General features: G+C 28.1%; 2 protein-coding genes and 1 long non-coding RNA gene across 5 annotated transcripts in view; 2 read left to right on the forward strand and 1 right to left on the reverse strand.

Moving 5' to 3' along the window:
* LOC128668481 (putative mediator of RNA polymerase II transcription subunit 26) overlaps nucleotides 1-4339 on the forward strand; it is a 29561-nt gene extending 25222 nt beyond the window's left edge. The window contains exons 3-4 of the mRNA XM_053741567.1: nucleotides 2245-2308; nucleotides 2514-4339. Coding sequence (XP_053597542.1) covers nucleotides 2245-2308; nucleotides 2514-4339 — 1890 coding nt within the window. The remainder of the gene's footprint in view (nucleotides 1-2244; nucleotides 2309-2513) is intronic.
* Nucleotides 1-12598, reverse strand: part of LOC103575529 (phosphatidylinositol 4-kinase beta) — a 50750-nt gene that overhangs the window by 36676 nt on the left and 1476 nt on the right. The gene's annotated exons all lie outside the window — the stretch shown is intronic.
* Nucleotides 4896-7155, forward strand: LOC128668434 (uncharacterized). The gene is made up of 3 exons (XR_008404161.1): nucleotides 4896-5344; nucleotides 5451-5621; nucleotides 5690-7155. It is a non-coding gene; the product is annotated as an uncharacterized LOC128668434 (long non-coding RNA).

The raw sequence follows: 12598 nt of genomic DNA on the forward strand, positions 1-12598 counted from the left end.
GTATCTCACTTGGTGGATAATCGTTGCGGTGAACACTTCATCAAAAAAAAGTATCCTAAGTAAGTACGAAAATTTTTTTTTATACTTGAATGCATAATATTGTTCGTTAAGTTTTATATAAATCGGGAAATGAAAGTCGCGGACAATATTAGTTGGAAATGTAAGTCTGGTTATATTAATAAAAAAAAAAAAGAAAACGAAAATAGGGAAAAAAAACTCAAATTAAAAATTATTGTCAAAAAAATTTTATTTATTTATAAAATTAAACTTTGTAAGAATATAGCAGCGGTTATTATTTAGCAATGTATGTCCGGTTCTATTGATGAAAAAAAAATAAAAAAAAATTTGGTAATTAAAAATTAAGTTAAAAATTATCAGCAAAATAAAACTTATTTATTTTTAAAAATTAGCGTTTTAAGAAAGGTACAGCAATATTATTTAGCAATGTAAGTTCGGTTCTATTGTGAAAAAAAAAAAATTAAAAAAAAATTTGTTAATTAAAAATTACGTTAAAAATTATCGGCAAAAAAAAAATTTATTTATTTTTAAAATATAGCGTTGTAAAAAAAGTCAAGCGAATGTTATTTAGCAATGTATGTCCGGTTCTATTGTGAAAAAAAAAAAATTAAAAAAAAATTTGTTAATTAAAAATTACGTTAAAAATTATCGGCAAAAAAAAAATTTATTTATTTTTAAAATATAGCGTTGTAAAAAAAGTCAAGCGAATATTATTTAGCAACGTCAGTGCGGTTCTATTGATAAAAAAAAAATAAAAAAAAAATTTGATAATTAAAAATTGGGTTGAAAATAATCGGCAAAAAAAAAATTAATTTATTTTTAAAAATTAGCGTTTTAAGAAAGGTACAGCAATATTATTTAGCAATGTAAGTTCGGTTCTATTGTGAAAAAAAAAAAATTAAAAAAAAAATTTGTTAATTAAAAATTACGTTAAAAATTATCGGCAAAAAAAAAATTTATTTATTTTTAAAATATAGCGTTGTAAAAAAAGTCAAGCGAATATTATTTAGCAACGTCAGTGCGGTTCTATTGATAAAAAAAAAATAAAAAAAAAATTTGATAATTAAAAATTGGGTTGAAAATAATCGGCAAAAAAAAAATTAATTTATTTTTAAAAATTAGCGTTTTAAGAAAGGTACAGCAATATTATTTAGCAATGTAAGTTCGGTTCTATTGTGAAAAAAAAAAAATTAAAAAAAAAAATTTGTTAATTAAAAATTACGTTAAAAATTATCGGCAAAAAAAAAATTTATTTATTTTTAAAATATAGCGTTGTTAAAAAAGTCAAGCGAATATTATTTAGCAACGTCAGTGCGGTTCTATTGATAAAAAAAAAAATAAAAAAAAAATTTGATAATTAAAAATTGGGTTGAAAATAATCGGCAAAAAAAAAATTAATTTATTTTTAAAAATTAGCGTTTTAAGAAAGGTACAGCAATATTATTTAGCAATGTAAGTTCGGTTCTATTGTGAAAAAAAAAAAATTAAAAAAAAAATTTGTTAATTAAAAATTACGTTAAAAATTATCGGCAAAAAAAAAATTTATTTATTTTTAAAATATAGCGTTGTAAAAAAAGTCAAGCGAATATTATTTAGCAACGTCAGTGCGGTTCTATTGATAAAAAAAAAATAAAAAAAAAATTTGATAATTAAAAATTGGGTTGAAAATAATCGGCAAAAAAAAAATTAATTTATTTTTAAAAATTAGCGTTTTAAGAAAGGTATAGCAATATTATTTAGCAATGTAAGTTCGGTTCTATTGCAAAAAAAAAAAATTAAAAAAAAATTTGTTAATTTAAAATTACGTTAAAAATTATCGGCAAAAAAAAATTTATTTATTTTTAAAATATAGCGTTGTAAAAAAAGTCAAGCGAATATTATTTAGCAACGTCAGTGCGGTTCTATTGATAAAAAAAAAAAATAAAAAAAAAATTTGGTAATTAAAAATTGGGTTACAAATTATCGGAAACAAAAAATTTATTTATTTTCAAAATATAGCGTTGTAAAAAAAGTAAAGGGAATAATATTTAGGAATGTAAGTCCGGTTTTATTGATAAAAAAAAATTAAAAAATAACTTGGTAATTAAAAAGTGATTAAAACATTATCGGTGGGGAAAAATTTTTCCACTTTGAAACATTAGATTCGCAAAAAAAAGGCTGTAAATATTACATAAGGATGTAGGTCCGGTTCTATTGCTAAAAAAAAACAATATCTATCTTTTGCAGATTCATCCAATATCTCACAACAGTATAAGCCAAACAATGAATGGGTTTCGAGGCAAAACTAAAGGTGAATGAGAAAATATAATATTAAAATGTATATTATGATAATGAATAATGGGTACAAAAAAAATGATATAAATTTTTCAGTTGTTAGCTTTATTTGGACAATAATAAAGAAAACGAGTACGATGTTAATTGCAGTATGATTTTATTTGATAAGTTTAAGTTAAATCTTTAAAGTTAAATAAAATTTAATTTTCTGAATCTTACAGGGAGAGGAAGAAGAATGAAAGAAACGCGTGCCCGCCCAGCACTACAACGCGATGCCATCGCGCCAAACGGACCACGAACTCGACTTAGAACTGACCGAGGTGGACCAACCAACGAAGCGGGCACTCTCAACAACCCGCAGCTGCCCGGAGCTCAGCATCCGGCAGGCAATGCCAACCAGCTTCAACGACACCAGGAGCCAGGGGCTGTAAACAACCCGCAGCTGCCAAATGCTCAGCAACTAGATGACAATGTCAACCAGATGCCAAGACATCAGGAACCGGGGGCTGTTAACAACCCACAGCTGCCAAATGCTCAGCAACTAGATGACAATGTCAACCAGATGCCGAGACATCAGGAACCAGGGGCTGTTAACAACCCACAGCTGCCAAATGCTCAGCAACTAGCTAACAATGTCAACCAGATGCCGAGACATCAGGAACCGGGGGCTGTTAACAACCCACAGCTGCCAAATGCTCAGCAACTAGCTAACAATGTCAACCAGATGCCGAGACATCAGGAACCGGGGGCTGTTAACAACCCACAGCTGCCAAATGCTCAGCAACTAGCTAACAATGTCAACCAGATGCCGAGACATCAGGAACCGGGGGCTGTTAACAACCCACAGCTGCCAAATGCTCAGCAACTAGCTAACAATGTCAACCAGATGCCGAGACATCAGGAACCGGGGGCTGTTAACAACCCACAGCTGCCAAATGCTCAGCAACTAGCTAACAATGTCAACCAGATGCCGAGACATCAGGAACCGGGGGCTGTAAACAACCCACAGCTGCCAAATGCTCAGCAACTAGCTAACAATGTCAACCAGATGCTGAGACATCAGGAACCGGGGGCTGTTAACAACCCACAGCTGCCAAATGCTCAGCAACTAGCTAACAATGTCAACCAGATGCCGAGACATCAGGAACCGGGGGCTGTTAACAACCCACAGCTGCCAAATGCTCAGCAACTAGCTAACAATGTCAACCAGATGCCGAGACATCAGGAACCGGGGATTGTAAACAACTCACAGCTGCCAAATGCTCAGCAACTGATTGGCAATGCTAACCAGTTATCAAGATCCTTAATGCTGCCAAATTTTAGCATACCACCTCCAAAGATTGCGCAGCGACCGTCTTCTATCGAGCCCCATCTGCCATCAAAGCGCACAATGAAAGCCATTCAAAAGTTCAACCGCAATTACTCGAAGCTCTTGGAACAGGTTGGAAAAAATCAGCAGCAATCCCAAGAGTTGTCAGGATGGAATCAACTGCAGCAGCAACGATTGCAACCACAGAAGCAGCAATTGCAACTGCAGCAGCAGCAACTGATGCAGCAGCAATTGCAACCACAGCAGCAGCATTTGCAACCACAGCAGCAGCAATTGCAACCACAGCAGCAGCAATTGCAACCACAGCAGCAGCAATCACAACCACAGCAGCAGCAACTGCAACTACAGCAGCAGCAATTGCAACCACAGCAGCAGCAATTGCAACCACAGCAGCAGCAATCACAACCACAGCAGCAGCAACTGCAACTACAGCAGCAGCAATGGCTATCACAGCAGCAGCAATTCTTACTACTGCAGCAGCAAGTGCTACCTCAGCAGCAACAATTGCTCCTACAGCAGCAGCCATTGCTACCACACCAGCTGCAATTGTTACCGCAACAGCAGCCACTTCTTCAACAGCAACCTGGGATCTTACTTCCTCCTAATTTAGCCCATCAGCACATTTATCCTCCATTTAATTTTCCTAATCATCCACCGAATTTCTCTACTCTTTTCTATCCGTACTTCTGCCTTCCTAATCAATACGCTCGTCCTTAGAGTTTACTGAGAAAAAAAATATTCTTTAACAATATATTCAAAGACAGTATCCGTCTACAGTATACTTCTCGTATTTGTATATCTATATTTAGTAAAATCTAGTAAATATAAATATACAAATACATGAATGGTTAGGTACTGGGTCTTTTACATTATGTTATAATAATAATAATAATATTATTAAAAAAAATATTTATAACATAAATTTTAATAAAAAAAATAATAATAATCATAACAATATTGATATCATTAATAATTAAAATTATAATAATTATTCACTTTTTTAAAAAGCTGTACGTTTTTCCAAAAAAAAAAAAAAAATAAATCAACAATTTATAAAAATGTATTAAGTTATTAATAATATTATTCTTGAAAAAAAAACTGTGATTTATTCTATCCATGTGTTTAGTTTAAAAATTATAGTCAAAAAATATAAATAATTTAAAAAAAAAAAATTTCTTTTAACTATAACACTCAGAATTCAAATTTTCGCTCTCATTTTATAAAACAAAATGGCCGACATTAACCTATGGGTTGTTGACGTTAAAAGGTTTAAGTGAAAGTAGTGAGTCAAAGTAATGTCTGAATTATTTTGTTTACTTAATTTTCGTACATAAAAATTAATTATTTACATTTATAATAAAATAAAAAATTAAGGAATCAATAATTATTACTTATTAAAAAAAAAAAATTCATTTCTTGCCTCGTTTCTCTTTTTAACATATTTCTATCTTGTCTTTGCTCTCAGCTGCCTCCGGTCGTTCCGTACCCTTTGATAATATTCATCTCTATCGATGATCGAGATGGAAACAATGGTTCAACTTTAATTATTTTAATAATTCAAAAGTGACGCTATATTGTTTTAATGTAATTTTACAAATATTAGCTTTAATAATATGTTGTTTTTTATTGGATTCACTAAAGCCTCCTTAGATAGTAAACGTCAATTAACGTAATTAAATTACGATGTATATCTAAAAAAATTTAATTGGACAACTAAATAAGGTAAATATGTTTGGAGATTAGAAGAATTAATTTAATCTTGATTAATGGATAAATAAATAAAATATCAGAAATGATCAACAATAATCTTCACTTAAATGATTTGAAGGTTAGAATACAAAGAAGAATACAACGATGAAAGGTACAAGCATAATAATCATGAGGAAATGATAATACTACGGAAGGAATAATGGAATTTTGTCATCGCTTACATACTGAAGATGTGAATTTTATAATACTAGGGACATGATTGATTATTTTACAATACTTACAAAAACAGGTAAATTTTATTCGATACAACAAACATGAAAGAGGCAAATATTTTAACACTACATAAATTAATTTCAGCAATGAATAAAAGATAAATTGGCATATTTGGAAACACGACAATTACCATAATTATTTATGGTCTGAAAATATAAACTAAAAAGTGAAAAAGTGATTGCAAAATTGTATAGGAATGAGGGGCCGGTACTGCTGACAAAAAAAATATTTGAAAAATGTATTAACAATTTGATCGCTAAAATTTGATGGCCAAACAAAAAAATTACCTAATTTCGAAGAATTTGTATTGTAAAAAAGCATAAGTGAAATTGTATACGGATGAAAGGGCCGGTACTGCTGATAAAAAAATATTTGAGAAATTTATTTACAAATTAATCGCTATAATCTGATGGCCAAAAAAGAAATTAATTTATTTTTAAGAATTTGTATTGTGAAAAAGTGTTTGTGAAATCGTATAGGGATGACGGGCCGGTACTGCTGATGAAAAAATATTTGAAACATTTTTTTACAAACTAATCGCTATAATTTGATGGCCAAAAAAATTAATTTATTTTTAAGAATTTGTATTGTAAAAAAGTGATTGCGAAATTGTATGGGGATGAGGGGCCGGTACTGCTGATAAAAAAATATTTGAGAAATTCATTTATAAATTAATACACAATATCGCTCACTTTTTTACAATTCAAATTCTTGAAAATTAACTAATTTTTTTTGTTGACCATCAAATTATAGCAATTAATTTGTAAATAAATTTTTCAAAAATTTTTTTATCAGCAGTATCGGCCCCTCATCCCCATAAAATTTTGCAATCACTTTTTTTGTAGAATTTGTATTATGGAAAAGCATAAGCGAAATTGTATAGGGATGAGGAGCCGGTATTGTTGATAAAAAAATATTTGAGAAATTTATTTACAAATCAATTGCTATAATTTGAAGGCCAAGAAAAAAAATTAATCAATTTTTAACAATTTGCATTGTGAAACAGTGCGAGCGAAATTGTATAAAGATGAGGGGCCGGAACTGCTGATGAAAGAATATTTGAAAAATTTATTTTCAAATTAATTGCTATAATTTGAAGGCAAAAAAAAAATTAATTTATTTTTGAGAATTTGTATTGTGAGAAACTGTTTGCAAAATCGTATAGGGATGAGGGGCCGGTACTGCTGAAAAAAAAATATTTGAGAAATTTTTTTACATATTAATCGCTATAATCTAATGGCAAAAAAAAAATTAATTTATTTTAAAGAATTAGTATTGTGAAAAAGTGTTTGTGAAATCGTATAGGGATGACGGGCCGGTACTGCGGATAAAAAAAATATTTGAGAAATTTTTTTACATATTAATCGCTATAATCTGATGGCAAAAAAAAAAATTAATTTATTTGAAAAAATTTGTCTTGTGAAAAAGTGATTGCGAAATTGTATAGGGATGAGGGACCGGTACTGCTGATGAAAAAATATTTGAGTAATTCGTTTATAAATTAATACATAATGTAGCTCTCGCTTTTTCACAATACAAATTCTTCAAAATTAACTAATTTTTCTTTTTGGCCATCAGGTTATAGCAATTAATTTGTAAATAAATTTTTTTAATATTTTTTCATCAGCAGTACCGGCCCCTTATCCGTATACAATTTCGCAATCACTTATTCACAATACAAATTCTTAAAAATAAATTAATTTTTTTTTGACCATCAAATTATAGCAATTGATTTGTAAATAAATTTCTCAAATATTTTTTTATCAAAAATACTGGCTCCTCATCCCTATACTATTTCGCAAATACTTTTTTTGTAGAATTTGTATTGTAAAAAAGCATAAGCGAAATTGTATAGGAATGAGGAGCCGGTACTGCTGATAAAAAAATATTTGAAAAATTTATTTACAAATTGATGCTCTTAAAGTGATGGCCAAAAAAAAAAATTAATTTATTTTTGATAATCTGTATTGTGAAAAAGTGAGAGCGACATTGTAAAGGGATGAGGGGTTAGTACTGCTGATAAAAAAATATTTGAAAAATTTTTTTACAAATTAATCGCTATAATTTGATGGCCAACAAAAAAATTAATTAATTTCTAAGAATTTGTATTGTGAAATAACCTAAGTGAAATTGTTGAGGGATAAGAGGCTGGTACTGCTGATAAAAAAATATTTGAAAAATTTTTTTACAAATTAATTGCTATAGTTTGATGGCTAAAAAAAAAAAATTTATTTATTTTTAAGAATCTGTATTGTGAAAAAGTGAGAGCGACATTGTGTAGGGATTAAGGGCCGGTTCTGCTGATAAAAAAATATTTGAGAAATTTATTAACAAATTAATGTTTTTAAATTGATGGCCAAAAAAAAAATTTATTTATTTTTAAGAATCTGTATTGTGAAAAAGTGAGAGCGACATTGTATAGGGATGAGGGGTCAGTACTGCTGATAAAAAAATATTTGAAAAATTTTTTTACATATTAATCGCTATAATTTGATGGCCAAAAAAAAAATTAATTTATTTTAAAGAATTTGTATTGTGAAAACCCCGTATAGGGATGACGGGCCGGTACTGCTGAGGAAAAAATATTTGAGTAATTCATTTATAAATTAATACCCAATGTAGCTCTCACTTTTTCACAATACAAATTCTTCAAAATTAACTAATTTTTTTTTTCGGCCATCAAATTATAGCAATTTATTTGTAAAAAACTTTTTCAAATATTTTTTTATCAGCAGTAGCGGCCCCTCATCCCTATACATTTCGCTTACACTTTTTCGCAATACAAATTGTTAAAAATTAATTAATATTTTTTTTGGCCATCAAATTATAGCAATTGATTTGTAAATAAATTTCTTAAATATTTTTTTATCAAAAATACTGGCTCCTCATCCCTATACTATTCCGCAAATACCTTTTTTTGTAGAATTTGTATTGTAAAAAAGCATAAGCGAAATTGTATAGGAATGAGGAGCCGGTACTGCTGATAAAAAAATATTTGAAAAATTTATTTACAAATTGATGCTCTTAAAGTGATGGCCAAAAAAAAAAATTAATTTATTTTTGATAATCTGTATTGTGAAAAAGTGAGAGCGACATTGTAAAGGGATGAGGGGTTAGTACTGCTGATAAAAAAATATTTGAAAAATTTTTTTACAAATTAATCGCTATAATTTGATGGCCAACAAAAAAATTAATTAATTTCTAAGAATTTGTATTGTGAAATAACCTAAGTGAAATTGTTGAGGGATAAGAGGCTGGTACTGCTGATAAAAAAATATTTGAAAAATTTTTTTACAAATTAATTGCTATAGTTTGATGGCTAAAAAAAAAAAATTTATTTATTTTTAAGAATCTGTATTGTGAAAAGGTGAGAGCGACATTGTGTAGGGATTAAGGGCCGGTTCTGCTGATAAAAAAATATTTGAGAAATTTATTAACAAATTAATGTTTTTAAATTGATGGCCAAAAAAAAAATTTATTTATTTTTAAGAATCTGTATTGTGAAAAAGTGAGAGCGACATTGTATAGGGATGAGGGGTCAGTACTGCTGATAAAAAAATATTTGAAAAATTTTTTTACATATTAATCGCTATAATTTGATGGCCAAAAAAAAAATTAATTTATTTTTAATAATCTGTATTGTGAAAAAGTGAGAGCGGCATTGTAAAGGGATAAGGGGTCAAGACTGCTGATAAAATCATATTTGATAATGTTTTACAAATCAATTGCTATAATTTGATGGCCAAAAAAAAAAATTTATTTATTTCTAAGAATCTGTATTATAAAAAAGTGAGAGCCACATTGGGTAGGGATTAAGGGCCGGTTCTGCTGATAAAAAAATATTTGAGAAATTTATTAACAAATTAATGTTTTTAAATTTATGGCCGAAAAAAAAAAATTATTTATTTTTAATAATCTGTACTGTGAAAAAGTGAGAGCGACATTGTATAGGGATGAAGGGCTGGTTCTGCTGATAAAAAAATATTTGAGAAATTTATTAACAAATTAATTGCTATAATTTAGTGGCTAAAAAAAAAAATTAATTAATTTGGAAGAATTTGTATTGTGAAAAAGTGTGAGTGAATATTGTACAACGATATTGGCTCGTTTCTGGTGATGAATTATCTCTAAAAAATACATGATGGGAAAATATTGGTAAAAATCGTTCGAATAGAGCAATATTACAATTTGGTTAAATTGAAATCGTTAATATTCATCTATAAATCGTTTTTTATTATTAATAATTTTTAGTTTTTTGACATGCTTATTTGCTTGTAGCTAGAAATCATCTAACTGCTGCTTAGTTTTATTCTTTTACTTACTAAATTTTTTACCGAGCACTTTTTGAGATACTAAAAATGCGTTTTGATAAGAATTACAGCGATTTGTTCGAATCGTGATTATTATTAATTTTGTAAGTTTTGATGATTTCTATTCGAACTTACGAATGCGTCTTACGCCAGGAGCATTGGCTTTTTAATGATTAAAAATTATTTAAATGTTGCTTAGTTTTACTATCTTACTTACAAAATTTTTTACTGTACACCTTTTAGGAAACTAAAAGGTCGTTTCGATAAGAATCACAACCCCGCTTAAAAAATTCGTTAGATTCTTATAGTTGTATACATAAGGCCTTATACTTAACTATGGCACTTCTCATAGAACTTAATTATTCCTAAGAAATCTCTATGATAATATATGAGAATCTATTGAATTCCATGAGTTTTTCTATACAGGGCACGATTCGTCTGAAATGTGGTTGTAAATAATTTTGTAAGTCAGGGATGATTTCCATTCGAACATAAGAATGCGTCTTATGCTAGGAGCATTGACGTTTTAATAATTAGAAACTATTTAACGGTTGCTTAGATTTATTATTTTATTTATAAAATTGTTAATTGAACACCTTTTAGGAAACTAAAAGTGCATTTTCATAAGAATCTTCAAGATTCGTCTGAAATGCCGTTCTTAACATTTTTCTAACTTCAAAGCACTAATAATTTGATGGCTTTGCAGAATTTCATTTTTTGCTATTTTTTAGGCAATTACTATAGAATCTAGGTGAAAACGACATGTTTGAAAAGAGCCTGGTTTTTAATGAATTTCTGCTTGTAGTTATATGTCTACATAATGTACAATATTGGCCATAAATTCACGACGGGTGGCGTTCAAATCGGTAAAATAAACTAAAGATAAATAAACATTTAGAAAAATTAAATTTAAATAGATAAAAAAGTAGATAATATAAAAATTTTATAAAAAAAACAAACAGTAAAAAAATACTTAGGTAATAATTTAAATGGATAAAAAAATATATCGGTAATAAAAATAACAGAAAAATGAAAACTCTAAAAAAAAAAAATTAGCCAATTAAAACTGAGGATAAAAAAATAGCGCGCATTTTTAAAATCGGCTAACAAAAAATTGGTATAATTATAAATATTGATATATGAAAAAAACAATAAAAAAAATACATAATAAAAAAAAAGATAAATATACATTAATCTATTCGATTAAGCTAATAATTATAAAAAATTGCAAAAACAAAAATTTATAATTATATAAATTGATAAAAAAAATTCTGTATAATTAAAAATATAGATGAAAAAAAAAAAAAAAATAATCAATTTCCTGAGTAAAAAAAATTGCGGATAAATATAAATAAGAATTAATATAATATAGATAAATAAATAAAAGAATAAATATATAATTGTAAAAAAAACACACCAATTTTTAAACATTTGGATGAATATAATTATCTATATTTAAACATATAGATAAATAAACAATTGCACAAAAGATTTGATTTCAAAATAAATATACTTGTTATCGGAAGGACACAGATTCCAAGCCCAGCAGATTAATTTTATAAATATTTATTTTGAAATCAAATCTATTTAAATTTAATTTTCTAAATGTTTATTTATCTTTAGTTTATTTTACCGATTTGAACGCCACCCATCGTGAATTTATGGCCAATATTGTAAGTCATGTCATATTTTTATATAAACAGTGATGACATCACTTTTACAATACGTAAATTCCGACTTCTGTAATTTAAATTGAGTAAATTCTTATATATAAATATTTTGGCAATCACTATCTTTGTCAAAGAAGGGGAATTAAAAATTTGTAGATGTCACTGTTCTACCATTCCCTCTAAGTCGATAGAATAGTTTGTCATATGTATATCTACTTCTCACCACTAGATGGTGCTCGCTACTGTCGGTAAGGACTCTTTTTATCGACGAAAAACCCTCCAACATCTTCTTAATATAACTCTCAATGCTTTCAATGGAAAGTAGTAAAATCAGTGCAATATTTCCGTTCACATGATATCACGAAATCAACGCGTTAAAATCTAATGCAATACCAAATCCATTTTATCTTATCTCTGTGTACGATATATAAACATGTACGTAAGTACGTAGGTACATTATTTATTTGTTTATAGTTTTTATTTAACGAGAAGTGAAAATTCAGAATTAAAAGGCTAAATTAATTACGCGATTTTGCTCCAATATAATATATTAAATACATACATAAGTAAATATATAAATATGTCTACTGTAATATAACGTTTTATGTATATATAATATATAATATTTTTTAAAAAATAAATCTATATACTTGACATATGCACAAAAGAGACTTTCACATTATCAGTGCAGCTAAAAATAAAACGACATAGCTTTCATTTTATTATATATGTGATATATGTATACTTAAATAAATATATTAAAATTAATATTTGGCGTTTAACGCTCGTCAGTACTATCAATACTTTTTAAGATATAAGAGATAAATTAAAATTAATATCGTTTAATATGAGAATTAAGAGCGTGAAAGCCATACAGAGGACATTAGAGGAATCTAGGCTACGGCATTCCGCTTCTTTAACTTTGCGCTCTAATGCTAAAATATAAAATTTTTTTTTTCAATTCAAATTTAGTGGCGGGTTTATTTGAATCGACACCGTTATTTTTTTTTTAT

The sequence above is a fragment of the Microplitis demolitor genome, chromosome 8 (genome assembly GCF_026212275.2).
Source record: "Microplitis demolitor isolate Queensland-Clemson2020A chromosome 8, iyMicDemo2.1a, whole genome shotgun sequence".
Classification (NCBI taxonomy): domain Eukaryota; kingdom Metazoa; phylum Arthropoda; class Insecta; order Hymenoptera; family Braconidae; genus Microplitis; species Microplitis demolitor.